Below are 20,433 nucleotides of genomic sequence, written 5' to 3' on the forward strand. Positions count from 1 at the left end.
ACGTCTGACGGACGCCCGCTTTGCTTAGTCAACCGAATTTGAATACATGTATCCCTTATGACCACAGCCATTACCGAACAGTAACCATAATATCCGCCTAATCATCTTGATCATGATAATACAGAAAGAAAACATGGCCAATTCTATTTTGTCTTTCTTGGACAATGGGGTGGTTGCCAAAAATAGAAGAGTTACTGCTAACACAATAAGGAGCATCTGCTTCCATCCCCAAGTTTTAGTGAGATTTTTGTTTCCTACCGAAAGGACGACATTTTCACACAGCTGGTAATTAGTCTTATACCATCGATCGGTCGAAGTGATATTGTGTCATCAATTGATAGCCATTAAACAAGTGTAAACAACACATTGACACTCAAACTGTAATAACTATTGTAATAAACATAAACAATGATTTACAGTAGTTATTGTTATATAATCTACATAATATACATTCATGCACAATAACCTTATTTAGTAATTTTCTAATATTATTTATGGATCTTAATTAATTGTCGATGTGAGTCAAGGTTCCGTGTTGAAGACCAAACTTTGATCTATAACGGTTTTCCTGTACAAAATGTCGATTAAAAGGTAATTAAATCAATGTTAAAAAAAATATTAAAAAAGGATTTACAATTCACGACACTTTTGTTACCTGTGAAATTTGTACACAAATTAGATGAAATACTAGACAGAATGAGCCCTGGTCTTTGTATTGTATTCTTCCTTTTTTTTGCCATAGAGTTGTGGGCTTATTTTTTACTTATAAGTTTGAATGTCCCTTTAGTATATTGCACCTCTGGTTCAAATAAAATTGTGGGTCACGGGCCTTTATTTCTTGGAAAATAAAACAAAATCTATATTGTCCTTTTACCTTGAATATAATTATTGTCCTTGCTTTTGAAAGTTTTTTTTTAATTTTAAACGAAATTTAAATCATTACACAACATTTGTTTTTTTAGTTGTTAGTGTAATTCTAAAATTTAAAAAAAATGTTTTAGATGTTACTGTTATATATTGAATGATACTTGGCAAAAATCAAAGAGATATGTTTGCAATATGCCTAGATAGTATGCTTAATAAAAGACTCCTTATCTGTCTTAACTACTTCCACATTGAAATTTAAAGCCATATTAGTAATGAAGGTTACACCTGTGAAATATCAAACGATCCACAAATATCCTTTATTATATTTGCGGAGTGATTTATGTAATAAAAAAAAAATTCACGAAACATCACCATTTTTTATATATGATATATATGTGTTGCTATTGCCTATAGTCTAACAGTAATTCAATAATGGAACTGATATTAAAACGCCTACCAAATACAATATATTTCCATAAATTCTGATGAAACTACGTAAAGATACAGTTTTTTAACATCCTTTATTTGTAAAATAAGATACTCTAATTGGACAGTCAAAGAATAATTATAAATAATGATGTGTCACTCTAAAAAATGTATGTTCTTTTAAAAGATAGAATATCGACCTTTATATATTATCAACATTAAATTCAGGTATTTAGACGTCATGTTCTCTCTAGTATAACGGTGGTAAACAGACGTTTGCATATATCATAAGATAGATCAAAGGAGTGATAATCAACAGCATTAAAAAATATTCAAGATTTCCTACCCTCATTGTATCCTCGTAATGCTCGGTTTTCCTTTATTACATTGTATATTTTAATACTGTAATTTAAAGTTATTCAAGCTTAAACCAGATTTAACCCGCCATTTTCAGTACACGGATTGTATCAAGACAGGGTTTTGGGAATTGTTTTTAATTTGTTTCATATGTTTAAGGTTTAAGTATTGCCATTTGATAAAAAAAAACCTTTCGCTTTAAATTTTTCTTGGAATTCGAGATTGATTTTAATTTACTTTTTCGTTAATCCTCATACTCAATGTTATCAAAACCTAGTTGACTTTCCATTCCCCTTTGTCTATTTTCCATTCTTTGCGTTCAGTCCTTCTACTATTCTCACTTTGTATTCATTGCTTGTGGTGTAGAGACAACCAGATTTCAAGAAAAGTAACGGTTTGTTATGCATTCAGTCAGGCTACTGTTGATTCATTTATATTCGTTGCATACTAATTGTCTTGGGTTTTGTGGGTAAAAGTGAACCACGAATTCAAATTGCCAACGAATATCATATTTTCAATAGGCTTTGTAATCAGAGAACCATGAAATCAAATAACCTTCAAAATGGAAGAATTCAGCAATCTACGAAAATTGATACCCACGAATATTATTGAATCCACAGTATATGTAAATGGTATTTGTTTGTCCTACTAAAATTACTGTGTTTGTGTAAGGATAAAATAAAAAGCGCAATATATACATATCTCTGTTTAACAATTACATTATGATAAGATAAGTGAAATCGAGGTACAATCAAATTGTAATGCTCTATTAAAAATGTACAATTATTTCCAAAAGGAGTAGGTCCAGTAAGACCCCTTTTTGGCCCCAAAATATAGCAGTTGTACAAAATTGGTAAAATTTATACTTTTAGTTATTTATTTAACAGTAGAATGCTTCTGCTACATAAATATGGGTTGTTTTTGGCAATACGATGTACATATATTGGGTACTAGCACCATTGAATCATGCTAAATTACTGAAAGTTCACAATTTTAGCATTTTGATTAATTTTTAGACGGTTTTCGTGTAAAACGAAAGTGGCCGCATTCATGTTCATCCAAAATATTAAAATGTAAGTTGTATTTAATGATAATACATAACATATATAAAGGTTGAGGATGAACACGGATGCGGCCACTTTCATTTTTGACAAAAAAACATCTTAAAATTGACATTTTTTGGCATTCATTTTTTTGCATAAATAAGGCCGTTAGTTTTCTCGCTTGAATTGTTTTACATTGTCTTATCGGGGAATTTTATAGCTGACTATAGCGGTATGGGCTTTGCTCATTGGTGAAGGCCGTACGGTGACCTATAATTGTTAATTTTTGTGTCATTTTGGTCTTTTGTGGATAGTTGTCTCATTGGCAATCATACCACATCTTTTTTTTTTATATATTTGGTAGATTTTTCATATTTTAGCTTGAGTCGGGGCGTTTTTAATGACTTAATTAGTTAACATCTTTTAAATAAATTAATTGAATCAAATGAAATAGACACTTAAGTGTTAAAAAATAGTCAACATCTTTCCTCAGATGAACCTGAAATTTGAGGCCAAAATTGGTCATTACCGGACCTACTCCTTTGATGAATCAATATTTTATAACTGTAGATGTTTCATAAACTTTATTTAAACAATTCTGTGTCAATTTACTTTTAAATCTCAATTTATAACAAGGAGCCATAGACCATAGAATTATTAAAATACGCTAAAATTATTTTAAAATTTGGTGAAAAAACATTTTAAAGGGTTACCCATAAAGTAATTATGTTAACTTTGAAGGAATCAGCATTTAACTGACTTGATGTTTATGGTTTTTAGATATTCTTTTACTGATTGCTTAAAGTACAATCAAATTTCTTGTCGAATTTAAAAAGACTTAAAAAATCATTCAAAGTCATAGAAATTGTAGTATAGGTATGCGGTATGCGTGTTCAAACTATTTGTTTTCCTTTTGTGCTTATGACGCGTAATATTACTAAACAATTGACGTTCACCTGCCATGGTTTAAAGATTTAAACAAAAACAAAAATGATCATGCGTCAGAACCAAAAAAGTAAAATCACAGAAATACTGAAGTTCGAAGAAAATTTAAAACGGAAAGTCTTTTATTAAATGTCAAAACCAAAAGCTCAAACACATTAAAACAGATGATTAACAACTGTCATAATCCTGACGTGGTACGGGCAGGTTCATATGTAGAAAATGGTAGATTAAACCTGGGTATTAGAACTAGCTGGGCTTCTCACTTGTGTGACAATCGCATCAAATTCCATTATGTTAAAAAAAAAAGATATCCTTTTAAAAAAATAGATATTTTTACTCAAACATTTTGATTGAATTGAATTTTGTTTTTGTATATTGTGTGTTTTTTATGTGGGTTTGGGGGTCTTCATGATATTTTTTGTATGTACAATTAATTAAAATACTTAATAGTCATTGCTGTTTAGATGATCAACCCACTACCATGTTAAGTTCTGATAATATTTACCTCGTGCAATTATATTAAGAAATGTTTGACCGCACCAATGAATACAACATGTTTTGTACTCCATGTGCTAATTCATATCAGGAATGTCAATAATGGTTAATGAATTAGTTTATGTTGTTATTCAATTATCGGTTGTCATTGATGAATATATGACATTTTTACTTCAATCTGACCGATAACAGCTTAACCTGTGGTTGAAGCAATTCACATGTTTGAAGCTTTTATATATATGTTACAATGAATTTGTATAATCAATCAGGGATTATGGAAAATCACTTGTTAGTTAAAGGATTATATATAATCAATAAAATTTGCAAGGATTATGTATAATCACTATAAAAAAAAACAGATGATATTAAAATGTATATCATATTATAACATTTTAAAATGATAACCTTAGTATATCAAAATAATAAACTTAATATGTTGAAACGTTAGGAACCATATATTAATATGTTAGGCACAGAACTTTTTTTTAGATTATTAACACACTCTTAATATCAAGCGAGTCGTCTGGATTTACAAGCTGATGAAATAAAATTTAATGGCATAATGATTATAATCTTTTTATCGGCATATTTGTTAAAACAATATTTGTTTTGTTTTTATTTAGAATATTAGATAAAATGAAATTGTCATTTGAAACTATTGTTACGAGAACAATCGTTGTAATAGTTGTTCGGTTGTATGAAGGAAGTCAAATTAAAGCACAGTATTTTAAAAACAATAATTTATTTTAACCAACTCAATTTGGGTGGAATCGACTACAACTACATTTCCTTATTTTACATCTTTTTTTTACCACAATATTAACATTATAAAGAATCTTGCCCAGCATATATCGAATCAATTTGAACGACACATCGAAGCAAAATAAAGTTTTCAGCACAAACATGAGAAGATGAAGGGATATCAGTTACCTCGAACTGATTTCTTGTATAAGATCTTAGCAGGAGTCCATGATTTATGCAAAGGAGGTATCCTTTTTAGTCTTTTTGTAAATAATGATCAATATCTTTTTTGGATCTCCTTTTTGACACCAACCATTTCCAGAATTTGTATTTGATATGCATATATTTTGTTTTTGTTCTTCAATTTGCATAAACTTTTGAGCATACGTTTGCTTCAACCCAAGCAACATCTAGGACTGCGCCATGTTTATTTGTTGACATAATGAGGTTCAACAGATGAATTCACTATATATATTTTTTAAACTGTCACAGATTGGCATAGTAGTTCGGGAATGAAATCTGTTCACTTAATTTTTCAAGGAATAGGAAAACAAAATCAAAAGATAATTTGTTTATTTTCATGTGTTTCATGAAACAAAGGTTCTTTGAATTATTGATAATCCCTGAAATCATATTAGGGTTTGGTAGACTAATAATTAAAATCATCAGTGATTATATAAAATCACTGGTAGTTTTGAATCTATATAATAACTTATGACGTAAGTGTCTTAGTAATTCAACATAATTCCTATTTGGATTATGTCATTTCTTTAAGTTAAGCAAAAACATTATTTTGACTAGAAAAGTATTTACTCCATATTAAAAGAGAATCGTTAAAAAAAAAAGAAAAATACATTTTTTTTAGCTCCATTAATAATTACTTTCAATCATTACTTAAACGGATTAATGGTTTATAGACAGGATTAGTGTGTTATAATAGAACAAAAGAAATTTTTAATTCTATACCAAATCAACTCATTTAAATTATACTAAGTCTAATAATCAATTTTATACCAGAATCACGTTGATTTAAAATCAGATTGTTATAACGTTGTTGTTTGCATAACGAATCAAGTATACCGCTGGGATTCTGTTTGTGGGATGTTAATCGCATTCTTAACATGGATTTATCCGTACCAAAATAGAGCGTGTTTTTGTTTCAATGGCCAGAATAGATAGGAGAATTATTAGCGTGTCATAGAAGTTTAACGATACTCAACGAACTTAAAATAACATAAAACGGCCTCTGTTGTATCGGTCTTCGGCTATTTCAAACTAATGAATCGAATAAATTATATAATAAGCCCATGTGTCCTTTCAATTTTGCGGCATTACATAATGTGCGAAGGAACTGGTTAGCTCTTATTCAGATAAAGGTTCATCAGAAGAAATGACAATTATGGCCGTACGTGTTTTCACCAAAAATAGAATACTGTTAGTGCAGACAAACGAAAGCATGGCGGAAAATAGGTAAATAAAATTCGAATGCAAAGGCTGTAGAAGGTTATGAAAAGATGCAAAAAGATTGTTCTGTAATCACAGTAGAATATGCAGTTTTAATACGCCCAATGTGAACCATAACGCTATGATTTTTTAACATGCATTAACGTTAAGTATATGTTTTTTTTTTGCTTGGTTAGTTTTTCTATAACAAAGATGAAACGAGTTAGTTTCCACATTGACATCATTTCAGACAACTTGAACAAACTATTTTTTGGTATGTATCACGTGATCAAAAAGATCTCAATAAAAAGCTATTTTGCAGTTTTAAAATTTAAGAAGAAATTAAAATTTATAAAAAATGTAAGACAAATTAACAAACAATAAAAAAGGTGATTGTAAATATACTACCATCTTGCAAACATGTGCCGGGGGCATTCGGCAATCTTCGGTAGAATCTGCTACTCTTCAGATGAGGGTACGGAATCGACCGAGTTGAGACGAATGGTGCCGGGGGATCTCTAATAGACTTATAAGACATGTGCCGGGGGATCTCTAATAGACTTATAAGACATGTGCCGGGGGATCTCTAATAGACTTATAAGACATGTGCCGGGGGATCTCTAATAGACTTATAAGACATGTGCCGGGGGATCTCTAATAGACTTATAAGACATGTGCCGGGGGATCTCTAATAGACTTATAAAACATGTGCCGGGGGATCTCTAATAGACTTATAAGACATGTGCCGGGGGATCTCTAATAGACTTATAAGACATGTGCCGGGGGATCTCTAATAGACTTATAAGACATGTGCCGGGGGATCTCTAATAGACTTATAAGACATGTGCCGGGGGATCTCTAATAGACTTATAAGACATGTGCCGGGGAGATACATGTGCCGGGGGATCTCTAATAGACTTATAAGACATGTGCCGGGGGATCTCTAATAGACTTATAAGACATGTGCCGGGGGATCTCTAATAGACTTATAAAACATGTGCCGGGGGATCTCTAATAGACTTATAAAACATGTGCCGGGGGATCTCTAATAGACTTATAAGACATGTAGGTGTATAATGAAGTTATAGACCAATTTCAGCCTATAAATTTTACGGTTTTCTTAGACTGACAGTAACATACACGGAATTAAGTGTTAAAACAATTGTATGATACAAAAGACAAATTAAACCTCTGTATACAAATAGAAAGTATAATTTGCTCCTTGATTTGGGAAGAATATCTATAAACATGAGATGTATTATATATCAGTTTGATCAAGAATCCAATGATAACGATGTTGTCATATACTTGCTTATTATGATATAGATGTCTATGCTTTGCTATAAAAATAGATCTCGGAAAACTAAACCATAAGCAATTTAATTGGCATGTACTTTTCACGTACTTAGTTCGAGACCGTATTCCAACATACTTTCATTTATGAATCTGCAAACGAATCGCGCAGCTGGCGTATTAAATGATACGTTTTAAATCTTTGATGAGTTACTTATTCTCTTGTAAATAAGGAGCAGAATAAAACATTTGCTAATCTCAGATTAATTGTATCATCCTTGCTTTCGAAAAATTCAAAGTTTCACCGCTGTCAACGTGATGATCGTAACTGCAATAACGATCATCCCAATATGGCGGGCACAAATTTAGGGAAATTTGGAAGGCCAATTTCTCTACTTTAACAGCTTATTTTCAGATTTGTTTTATATCAAGAAAATTCTTAATAAACATTGCCATTGAATGAGTTTTTCCTAAATGATGGAAAAACAACCAGTAGAACGAAAATCGAGATTTAAAAAAACTCGATGATGATCGTAACTTCGTCTATGGATGATCGTAACTTGGACTAACTCAAAATTAACAATGTGATTTTTCTTTAAATGAACAACCAATTTATCAGTCACAATTTATTGGCATTACTGAAAATAGTATGATTTTAAAACTCAACACAATGAGCGTTAATGAACGCCGCTTTATTTGTCAAAAAAGAAATGACTAAAGGTTGAATTACCAGGCTTATATGGAAATGTCCTCAATTATTTTGTTCTTATTAGTTATTTAGTTAGCATTTAAAATGAAATTATTTTGATGTGTTTTTACCTTGTTGCCTGGTTTTATCATTTTTTTTATCAAACTTTTACCATTGAACGTTGATAGACTACAGTGGCGGGTTTAGAGGGAGGGCCAGGGTGCGTGCATCCCCTATGTTTGTGTGAAAACTGTGGTTGATTATATAGGGAATCAATGAGGCATGACTGTAGCGGAGATACTCTTAGACAGCCTGTCCCCACCCCCTGGATAAAAATATCTGGCTCCGCCACTAGACTACTGTTTCCTATATTTACCATGGGTTGGCTTTCATGTAAAGAAGGAAAAGCTGAAATTGATGGAAAAAAGTTCATATTAGATTCCATGCTTTTTTTCAAGCTATAAAATTTAACACGGATATTTGACATGTATTATTAAAGAAGTTGTTTAAGCCAAAAAAATCGATAAGGGACCTACCATTTGATTTTTAAAGGGAGGGGTTGAAATTTTGGGAAAAAAGGCAGGACAGGAGTTTTGAGTAAAAAAAAAGTTAGATGAACAACTTGGCCAAACAAAAAGGCAGGATGACAATGGAATAAAAAAAATCAGGACCGAACAGAGTGAATAATAAAAACGCAGGATAGAGATTTCAATTTAAAAAAAGTCAGGACAAATTTTTTCATCATAGCCTTTAATAGTGCGTGTCGATCAAAAAGAATAGCCGTCTATCTTTGTGCCAGTTTAAAAAGTCATAAATCAGTGTGGTGTAGCTTGAAGGTTTATCAATTTGACCAGATGTTGGTCCCGATAGCCGACAGTTTATTCCCCGTTTTCGCTTGTAAGTATAATAGTTACACGCTTATGTGAGCCAAAATTTGTTCCTGTGAAAAAAGTTCCAATGGACCTAATTTCACAGGTAATTTGTTCTGGGAGAACTTTTTACACAGACAATTTCTATATAATTTGTTCCATCTATATGAAATAAGTTCCACACTTTACCTGGTGAAATAAGTTCAGGGTTGGTGAAATTTGTTCCTTACCTAGTGAAATAAGTTCCATGTTTGTGAGATTTGTTCCTTACCTGTTGAAATAAGTTCTGGATTTGTGAGATTTGTTCCTCACCTGGTGAAATAAGTTCCTTGTCTATGAAATATGTTCCACTGGTTTAACAAGTTATCTTATATACTGAGCACTTGTCATCTGTCAGTTTAAAGTCTTTATAAAAAAACATGCATTTAGTCTGTATCATATTGATAATGTAATAAATAAAAAGTGTAAACATCCAATTTGGATCATGTGGAGTTCAGCAAAAGTTAAATAACATACTCAATTAAAAATACTAAAAATGACAATTATGAACCAGGAAAGAGTAGAATAAAAAATAATAATAAAAGTCATTCCCCAAAAAAAGGTATCATAGTTAAAGATGAACATTTGTACTTTTAAAAAAGGACAAAGTGACTGATCAATAATTTTAAAAGACAAAGAAACAAAAGACACACTCTTTAAAAACTGCAATGACCATAGCTAAGTACATGTATGATTAGAACACCCATGACAGATCAACAGGAAACAAGGAGGTCGAATATCACATAAAGGATAAAACATAGATACAAATTATGATACATTATCATCGCTTTTATTTCTTAGGGAGCTACCATTTGATTTTAATGGGGGGGGGGGGGGGGGGGGGGGCTAGGATGAAATTTGAAAAAAATAGGCAGGACAGGAGTTTTGAGTAATAAAAAAATAAAAAAGGCAGGATGAGACACTTGCAAAAAAAAGGCAGGATGACAATTTAGGTAAAAAAATCAGGATAAACTTTAAAAAAAAAAAGCAGGACTGAACAGAGTGAAAAATAAAAAGGCAGGACAGAGATTACAGCGAAAAAAAAAATGCAGGACAAAATTTTTCATCCTAGCGCCCCCCCCCCCCCCCCCCCCATAAAAATCAAATGGTAGCTCCCTTATCTCCATCCTACAGTCATGCATTCAATTGCAAATGTACCCCATGCAAGCACAGTACTTATTTTCTGTGAAATAGGTTCGAGCAGAACATTTTCATTGATTTCTATAAAATACCTTTGTTCAAAACTAATATCACAGGAACTTATTTCACCTTTTCTTTTAAATTTTAGTATTGGAACAAAACTCATGGTGCTGTAATTTTTGTTCCGGAACTTATTTCACACTTGTTTAAAAAAAATAGTTCCTGAACAAATTGTATAGTGCTGGAACATATTTTCTGTGAAATAAGTTCTGGTGGAACATATTTCATATGAAATTTGTTCCGGCGGAACAAATATCATGCCGGAACAAATATTTTGTTACACTTACACACCAGCCTTGTGTCTAGAATGCTTTGAAGGCATTGCACCTCGACTTCGCACTTTATTTCCCCTTTTAACATTATTTAATTCGACCGTTACTTATGAGTGTTTTACAGACGAATTGCGCGATAGGTGTACAATAATATAAGCCTGGTATTTTTTATGGGTTAACAATTTTAATTCATTTACAACAGCATTCTATGAGTAAACTCACGTCAATGATAACCCATATTACATTTGTTAAGAGTAAGGATGACAGTCTCGGTGTTGAATACAATCCTTCATGTAAAGTTGTAAGATTTCAGCTTCTTTTCGGCAATACAAATTAAAGCGATTTGAAAGAAACTAAGGAGACATTTAAACTCATTAGATAAAAATAAACTGATAATGCCATGGCAAAATGAAATAGCAAAAGACAACAATAGCACAAAAACCTCCATATAAAAACAATTATCAGCATGTGTGTACTTTCATAAGCAACACGCGTACGGTGGTAGACAAGTGTTAAGCAGGATCTACCTATCATTCCGGAACCTTTGACATCATCCAAGTTTTAGGTAGAGCTTGTATTAATTAGTTGTTAGCTTTTTATGTTTTGTATTGTATATCAAGTTTTACATGTGTTCTCTTCCAAGCCGTTGTCAGATTATATTCAAGTGTTTGAACATGTTGAATGTCGCATCGTAATCTCTCGCCTGTCTATCCCATGGGACGTCTTTTTTTATGAATGACATGCATGTAATCAACAAAGTCTCAAAACTTTGAATTGTTCAGTTAAAGGGAAAATCACAAAAATTCTGAACTCCGAGGAAAATTAAATACGGAAAGTCTATAAGCAAATGGCAAAATCATATGAAAAAACACGTCAAACGAATGGACAACTGTCATATTCCTGACTTGGTACAGGCATTTTCAAATGTGGAAAATAAACTCATCATAGATACCAGGACTTAAATTTGTATATACGCCAGACACGCTTTTCGTCTACAAAAGACTCATCAGTGACACTCGAATCCAAAAAAGTTAAAAAGGACAAATAAAGTACGAAGTTGAAGAGCTTTGAGGACCAAATGGCTGAATAAATCTGGTTTTATAGCGCTAAAACTCTTACAGGATTTTGTTCATATAGTATGACGTTATTTTTAAGAATGTTTATTGCTTCTAATCATTTCACATTATAGGTTTTGGCTGTATGTAGTCATCCACGTACGAAATAAAAAGATATGACGACAAAAGAAGGGTTGTCGGTAATCGTGTTACGGAAAAATCATCTCAGCATTACCTCTATGTTTTGATGAATCATTTGTTTTACGCAAACAATATTTGGGAAAAGTAAACATCTTTTTCTTCTTGATTTTACCTAAATTAGTTTTGTAATTTGTGTAATTAAGATGACTCATACAATAACGAAAAGTTAAATGGTTAAGATATAATATAAATAGACCAATCCTAAGGCTTATTACATTACTAGAGACATACCGGTGTGGTTGTTTATTGGTAAACAGAGTATATAAATGCAGGTTTTCTTTTGCAAACAGCCAATTTGATATTAACAGAATAAAAATAATAGTACATAAAGAAAACTGGGGGCTTTTCTTGATACCTAAGATGCTGAAAAAACATCAGGTATCTTTATGTATATTACCACGAAAATAAACATTCATTTGATGTTGATACGATATTAGTTTATTACAAATTGATTTGGGAATAGTATATCTCAGAATAATCATATAGGTTCAGCAATTTAGCGTAGAGAATATGACATGTAGATGTTCATTTTTTTCTTGTTAGTCATATAACTTATTGACTGTACCGATTCTTGAATTAAAACATTCGGATTTGATGTTTCAAGTGAGATGTAAATCCAGACAAAATACTATTCCGGATTTTACTACCATTTTTTGAAGTTGTTTAAACGGAGAAAACATGTAATTTAAAATATGCAACATAATAGTGTGTCATTGTAACACTAAATATTGTATAGACGTATAAAATGTAAAAAGTGTCATTTCCATTATTTTGTTGTACTGATTAAAATAACAGTACTTCAATACTTTGTTTTCAATTTTGTCCTTTTGTTGTTTTTCGTATATAAGGCAGACTTGTACCAAGTAAGGAATTTGGCAGTTGCTATCAAATAGTTCGTTTCGTTGTATGTTGGCGTTTGTTTTTGTTGTTTTTTATTGTTCCGGTTGTTCCTTTGATTTCATCTTATAGTGTACAGGTTTTGCTCTGTTTTTTTAACCTGAATTGTTTTCTCTCAATATATCGATTTATGACTTTTGAACACAATTATACTACCGTTGTCTTTATTGTGCGTATTAGTGGTACATCAGTGGTATTGATATGATTCCAGTAGTTGCTTAACTTTGAATTATAAAGTGATAGGAACTTTAATGCATCATTCCGATGTTGAAGTAAACATTTGCCAACAGATATTTAGTATTATTTCACTATTTGCATAATAAAATATTCAATTGTATTCCTCAGAGCAGGTGAAACTTAATGAGAAATAAAGAAATGGCCTTTGCAAACTCAAGGCAAATTATGTTCATTAATAATGTCATGAATCATTGTAATTAGCTATTGGAACCTAAAGATCGCAGTCAATCTAAGTTCATTTATTTTGCACTTTTATTCATGTACTTGTATGTCGCACAAAACGAACTAAAAGTATATCTTCTTATCTTGTTTTATGGCACATCCGGGATTTGTTAAGTAATTTGAACTGTCATCTTGCTTTATATTTATTAGAACATATCATCTATTTATTAAACCTGTTAGACATAAAATAAATCTGATAAAAGTAGAAAACTAGGTTAACAAAGCTGTGGAATATCCTTCTGTTTTTAAACGCATGTGTTTATTGTGACAATAGAAACACCACAAGTTGGTTATAAACGCTCTTCAACGTTTCTGATGGACGGAATTGCATTCGGGCGCTTTATACAAATGTGGTTTAATTTAACGCTTTATTTCCCGAAAAAAATATTTAGAAAGAGAATTCAAACTTCTATGTCAAACAGACAACACCATAGCAACAACAAAACGACGAAACGACAAACAAAATTCTATAAAACAACCATCAAAGCTTCAAAGCTTGTAAGTGTTTACTGGTGCATTTCTTTTACGAAACACAACATATAAAACTAATGACTGAGCAACATGATCCCGACCATAACATGGAAGTGAGCTCAGGTTCCCCGCGAGTGTTTTCTCTTGTGTTTGAGTGTGAATTCACATTACTGTCAGACGTGTCACGGTACTTTTCTATCCCAAATTCGTGTATTTTGTTTTGATGTTATATTTGTTCTTCCCATCGGATTTTGTCTAATGCTTAGTCCGTTTCTGTGTGTGTTACATTTTCATGTTTTGTCGTTGTTCTCTTCTTATATTTAATGCGTTTCCCTCAGTTGTAGTTTGTTACCCCGATTTTGGTTTTTGTCTATGGATTTACGAGTTTTGATCAGCGGTATACTACTGTTGCCCTAATTTAGCATATAAAGCTATGTTGATAAGCTATATGAAATGATATGGTCTCATGTGACAGCGGATTAGTAATTGACTCTTACAATAACACATCATCAAATTTGTAAACCATTGAAATACATTAATGTGACATATTTTGTTGTTGATTTATATCGCTGTTCGAACGATGTCTTTTTAACACCTATAATATTACTTTTTTTATTAATCAAAATATGTTTATGAAAGATGAATGCTCTGAACACATTTTAGAATAAGATATCACGTGATAAAACCAACCTAAACAAAACGTGTGCGTTTCTTAATTGGTATCTGATTTTTTTTTTATAAAACGGCAGTTTATCATAAAATTAAATCGTAAACCTTTGTCCTTAGCTGCATTTTTGAATAGAAAAACATCAAACTTCGGTCCACATAGAGTTAACCTCAAAATTTCTTACATTTCAATCATTAATGAATTTTAGACTAGAAAAACCTTATTCATAAAAGTAAGGATTGTTTTCATTACTCTATTCATTAAAATAAGAAATATAATGAAATGCAAAAAAATAAGCTAATTTTCAATACAAACATAATCAGAAAATGAAAATTTAAAGAAAAAAATGTTATATTGGATCAAAGTAACCTTCTATGTAAAAGTAAAGACAGATCTAAGTCGTATATGTTTCATACGATATTGTAGTTAGTAAACTCTTCATCTTTATTAAGACTTAACATTGATGAATACGTTTTTTTAAATCTGATTACCATGCATGATGGGAAATAAATTAGACAATTTGTGAAACAATGATCTTTGATGTTTGAATATAGGCAAGAGGTAACTTCAGAAAAAAATGGAGGTTAAAAGATGCGGATTTGACACTAGTAAACAAAATTGCTAAACTTCACTTAATGAAAAACAGATAATATAAGAATATGGAGATGTGGTATGATTGTAAATGAGACAACTATATAACAGTGTCCAAATAAGTAGATCCAAGCTAAATTTGAGAATTGAAAAGGGGAGTGTGTCAAAGAGACAATAACCCGACCAAAAAGCAGAAAATACCGAAGGTCACCAATAATCGTTAACACAGCGAGAAAATCGTACACCCGGAGGTGTACTTAAGATGGACCCTCATAATTTAATATGTACTTGTTCAGTGAAAATGAACGTAATACTACGTAAAAAATAGAAATCATAATAACAAATAACAAATATCCTTTAGTGAGCCTCGTGCATAATGTTTTTTTTAAAACGAGTTCACCTTTACATAAAGCATTTTTACTGTTCACTGCTGAATGACACAAAACACAAATATTCTTTGGGATCTAGGTTTGCAACATCCTGTCATTTAATTATGCAATTTCAACATGTTTGTGTCTAAAAATTTACTATTATGTAGTCATGTTTATGTTATAATTTATATTTCGCATTTACTTTTATGCAATCATTGACGTCTTTCTTGTTTTATTAAAAATGTAAATTGTAACCTTTTCATTGATGTTTGCAGGAAATGTACTCCCTATTTTAGTAAAGATAAAAAACAAGATTTCTTTTATAGATTTGCGGATGATTGTTCTTAAAAATTGTTATCAATTCATTCATTCATTGATTTCAATTACAATCAGTTTTTATCTTGCTTGAAAAAACTCAATTGACATACATTTCAAAAGATGAAAATAAAAATGTACCTCACAAGATAAATCTATTGTTAAAAGATGATTTACGTCAGAACTACAGGAAATCTGTTAACAACTGAATGTTAATATCTATATCATGACCAGCATGTACTACAAACATTTAAATGATAAAGAGTAAAATCAAATCCCTCAACAGTTATATCTGATTATGTCGATGTGGGCTTGTTTTTAAAAAAAATACCAAACTTCAAGGTTTATTTTTTTTTAAAAGTTTCAATCCATGACAAATGACAAAATAATACATTGTGAACCAACGGAACGAGTGCTAAATTTATCTTCATAAATCTGAATCATATATTCTTAATTGACCATATATTCTAAAAAGACCATATATTCTAAAAAGACCATATAATCTGAAAAGACCATATATGCTAAACGGACCATATAATCTAAACGGACTACTTGCTAACTTTACCAAAGTTTACTTGGTAAACTGACCCCTTTTTTAAATTGATTAATGTGTTGTTTTATAATTAATTTCAGCTGATACTTTTTTTTAGAATGTATTTGATACAGCTTTTGATGCTGGAGGAAAAGTCAGTTCAGGACTAACAGCTACAACCATAGTATCACAATGGACCTGGGCTGCCACTTTACTACAATCTGCCACTGTTGCCAGCAAGGTACGCAAAGATAGCAATTTTAATGTATGTTATAAAGTCAGGTTTGGTCCCGGTATATTATTGAAACAGCAAAGAAAAGTAACAAATAAGTAACAAATAATGGACAAGGAATGAGAACCTTACTTGGTATGCAAGTTTAGCATTTCAAACAATATTATAAATTCAGGTTAAGTCGCGGGATATTTATTGAAAAGGCATATGGATTCATTGACGTAATAAACAAGCATACGTACATGTTCCATTTTGCTTGTTGTTGAGTGAACACTTTGCATGACTTTACATACAACTTCCAGTGTTCGTTTGGATATCCGAATAACCATGTATATGTTCCTGACCATATGAGTCTTTGGACCATACGCGTATGGTCATGACCATATGCGTATACTCATATGGTCTGATCATACGCGTATGGTCCGACCGTACGCGTATGTGCGGACCATATGAGTATAATACTCGTTTGTTTATTAACGGACCGGACCATATGAGTATGTAGACCATTTAGGTATTTTTTTCAAATAACATTATAAACGTTTCAATAATACAAAAAAATTATCCAAAAAACAATGATAGTTACATGAAAGTTTTTTAATTTTATAATTCAATGATTACGTAAAAATTAAATATTGATGATAATTGATGCCAGCCCATAATTAGTTTTCATCGGTAGTTACATTCTTGCATGTAGGCTTTGACATTTACTACCACGTGGTATCAAGTTGGGTTTTTTTTGGTTTTTTTGCATTTGCGAGTCTTGGTAGTGCACGTTCCTTTTCAGTTACACCTTTTGTTTGCGAGTGAAAAGCTAGCCTTTATACAGGTACAGTGATACCGAGGTCTTTGGCCATTCTGATCTCTACGGTGTTTTTAAGAAGGACTTACTAGATCTCAAATCTCGCAAAATTACTACAATACACCATATTCAAAAGACATTTAAAATAAACTATGTTACTTTCCAGTAACTTCTTGTTACAGTAACAGTAAGAGATTTTTGGAATTTAATTATTTAAGTGGAAATATTGCTATTCACCCCTTATAACAAAACGGCAATGGACATCGGTAATGACCATCGGTATAACATGTGTTTTTGTTTTATATAGTTTTGACAAGATAGTAAAGTAAACTTTGTGAAACTTCTATTTTTTATTTACCAAATCTTTTTATCATAATATATTAATAAAATTACCTATATGATAGTGTCTTTTTAATTAGCGATTATACCATATGAATAGTTTAGAAGTATTAAAAGTAAGCAGTAACATAATATTAATTACCCCGACCATACGCGTATGGTCGGATCATATGAGTATATACCCATATGGTCATGACCATTCGCGTATGGTCCAAATACTCATACCGGAACATATACACATGACAATACATTGGCACCAATTCCCTTATTTGAAAAAAGTCGTGAGTGTTGAGAAAAAATATCAAAGAAAGGAACGCTATGAGAAGTAAGAAAACCAGACAAAATAGTTGCGAAAAGAAAAAACAGAAAGAGTAACAAATAAGGTATAAGAAATGTGAAACAACCAAGGAATACACAAAAAGTAACAAATAAGGTGTAAGAAATGTGACACAACCAAGGAATACACAATAAGTAACAAATAAGGTATAAGAAATGTGACACAACCAAGGAATACACAATAAGTAACAAAAAAGGTATAAGAAATGTGACACAACCAAGGAATACACAATAAGTAACCAATAAGGTATAAGAAATGTGAAACAACCAAGGAATACACAATAAGTAACCAATAAGGTATAAGAAATGTGAAACAACCAAGGAATACACAATAAGTAACAAATAAGGTATAAGAAATGTGAAACAACCAAGGAATACACAATAAGTATTAAATAAGGCATAAGGATTAAGTAACAAATACGGATTACGGAATAAGTAACAAGGTGGGGTTCGTGTTGTTTATTCTTTAGTTTTATATGTTTAGTCATGTGTACTATTGTTTGTCTGTTTGTCTTTTTCCTTTTTAGCCATGGCGTTGGCAGTTTATTTTCGATTTATGAGTTTGACTGTCCCTCTCCTTTAACAAATAAGGAATAAGGAAAAAGGAATAAAAATCTAACTTCAAGATCCTTAAATTTATGACAATGAAGAGACATTAGATACTAAGTTTATTTCTTCTATTAAGAATTACAAGCTATCAGCTAACAATTAAAGAATACAAATAAGTAACAAATAAGGAATTAGGGATAGGTAACAATTAAGGATTAATGAATAAGTAATAAATAAGGAATGAGGAATAAGTACATAATTTTAAGATCTTGACTATGCTTTTTGATCTTTTGGATTAAAGCTCTTCATCTTTTATTTAAGCTTTGGATTTCAAATATTTTGGCCACAAGCATCACTGAAGAAACATGTATTGTCGAAATGCGCATCTGGTGCAGGAAAACTGGTACCGTTAATGTTATTAAACGTATGACCAAGAAGATATATTAGCTACTATGTTACAATTTACCAGCTGTAATAAAATCAATTCATATGATATCAGATACCGACAATAAATCAATAACATTTATTAACATTATACTTTATTTATGAAATTCATGCCTAATCCATGATTAGAATGAGGATGTAATGATGAGTAAACTGATAATTATAAATGTAAAACAATTTGAAATTGATATTCGCTAAATTAGTTTCAATACTATTATGCAACATCGCATCATTATTACGGGCGTCCTTAACGGCTATAAAACTTTAACATTGGGAAGTATATAACAATCTCCCTTGCGTGTGATTCATTTCTAATGGGTGATTGTACATATGTTAGATTAAAAATCATTAAAGTTGTCCGAATATGGTGGAAATGATGGAAGTTATTGATTATTTAACCCTGCCTACTCACTCTAATATTAACAAAATTCCGAAGAAATTTGTGTTGAGTTTGTGATTTGCTTAGTACTATAATAAACACTCATAAATTCCATACCACTGCAGTTATATATAAAATGCTCTAAAACATTTGTTCTAGTATGCGTTTTAATGATCAGAGATATGATGGTCATGTTATCGAAAAGCTCTGAATACTTTCAACTTAAAGTTTATAAAAATACCCCAAAATATTAATTTTGTTTATGAAGTGCGTGAAGTTGTAATTTCCCGTCCGGAGATCGTGAGATTACCCCCAGTTTTTGATTTGGTTTGTGTTTCTCAGGCTTTATTTGCTATGTTAGTTTTTAGTGTGCTAGTGTTTGTCTATTATTTTTATCACTTTACCCATTGTTTTTTTTAATGACAAATGAGTTTGAATGTTCCTCTTGTATCTTTCTTCCGTCTTTTCCTAATTTATAACTTAGCTACAGACAATTCGATTAAATTAGATATCAAGTTGCACTCACACCCTGGTTTAGCACCAACATGATTCTTACATAATTGATACAAAATATATTCGAAACTTGTTGTTTACACTATGAACATGGAAAACAATGTTTGTTTCGAATCACATTTTCTGTAAATATCCTATTTACCTGTCCTTACAATATATAAAGTTCATGCATTGATTGCAAATCATTATGTTTGTATGTTCAATTGAGGTTTTTAAATTTATTTTGATGGTACTCTCAAAAGACACATTAAAATGAAATTTGCTTAATATAAAATTAATAGATATATAATAAAAAATAATTGATTTATGGTTGATAGTTAATTACTTAATCACTTTGTTAAGAAATATCCATATTTCTGTTAAACAAGTATGAATATTTTATTCAAATAAACAAAATGTTGCCGATTATGCGTTAAATAATAATAGTATAATAATTAAAGTTCGTGCGTGCGTGCGAACACAAATAAAATACAGTGCACTTTTAGCAACAAAGGCAGAACAGTACATCTTCCTGTGTATATTCTTTAAACACAAATCAAAATATAAAAAATCTGTACGATTTCTAAAATATCCAGATTTTCAAAACCCCATACCTTCATACTTTA

At 31.1% G+C, this 20,433-nt stretch overlaps 1 protein-coding gene across 1 annotated transcript in view; it reads left to right on the plus strand.

Annotated features, from left to right (window-relative positions):
* LOC134692295 (uncharacterized) overlaps window positions 1-20,433 on the plus strand; it is a 100,218-nt gene that overhangs the window by 59,297 nt on the left and 20,488 nt on the right. Inside the window, exon 4 of the mRNA XM_063552745.1 lies at window positions 16,356-16,478. Within this exon, the coding sequence (XP_063408815.1) occupies window positions 16,356-16,478 (123 nt within the window). The remainder of the gene's footprint in view (window positions 1-16,355; window positions 16,479-20,433) is intronic.

The sequence above is a fragment of the Mytilus trossulus genome, chromosome 12, assembly GCF_036588685.1.
Source record: "Mytilus trossulus isolate FHL-02 chromosome 12, PNRI_Mtr1.1.1.hap1, whole genome shotgun sequence".
NCBI lineage: Eukaryota > Metazoa > Mollusca > Bivalvia > Mytilida > Mytilidae > Mytilus > Mytilus trossulus.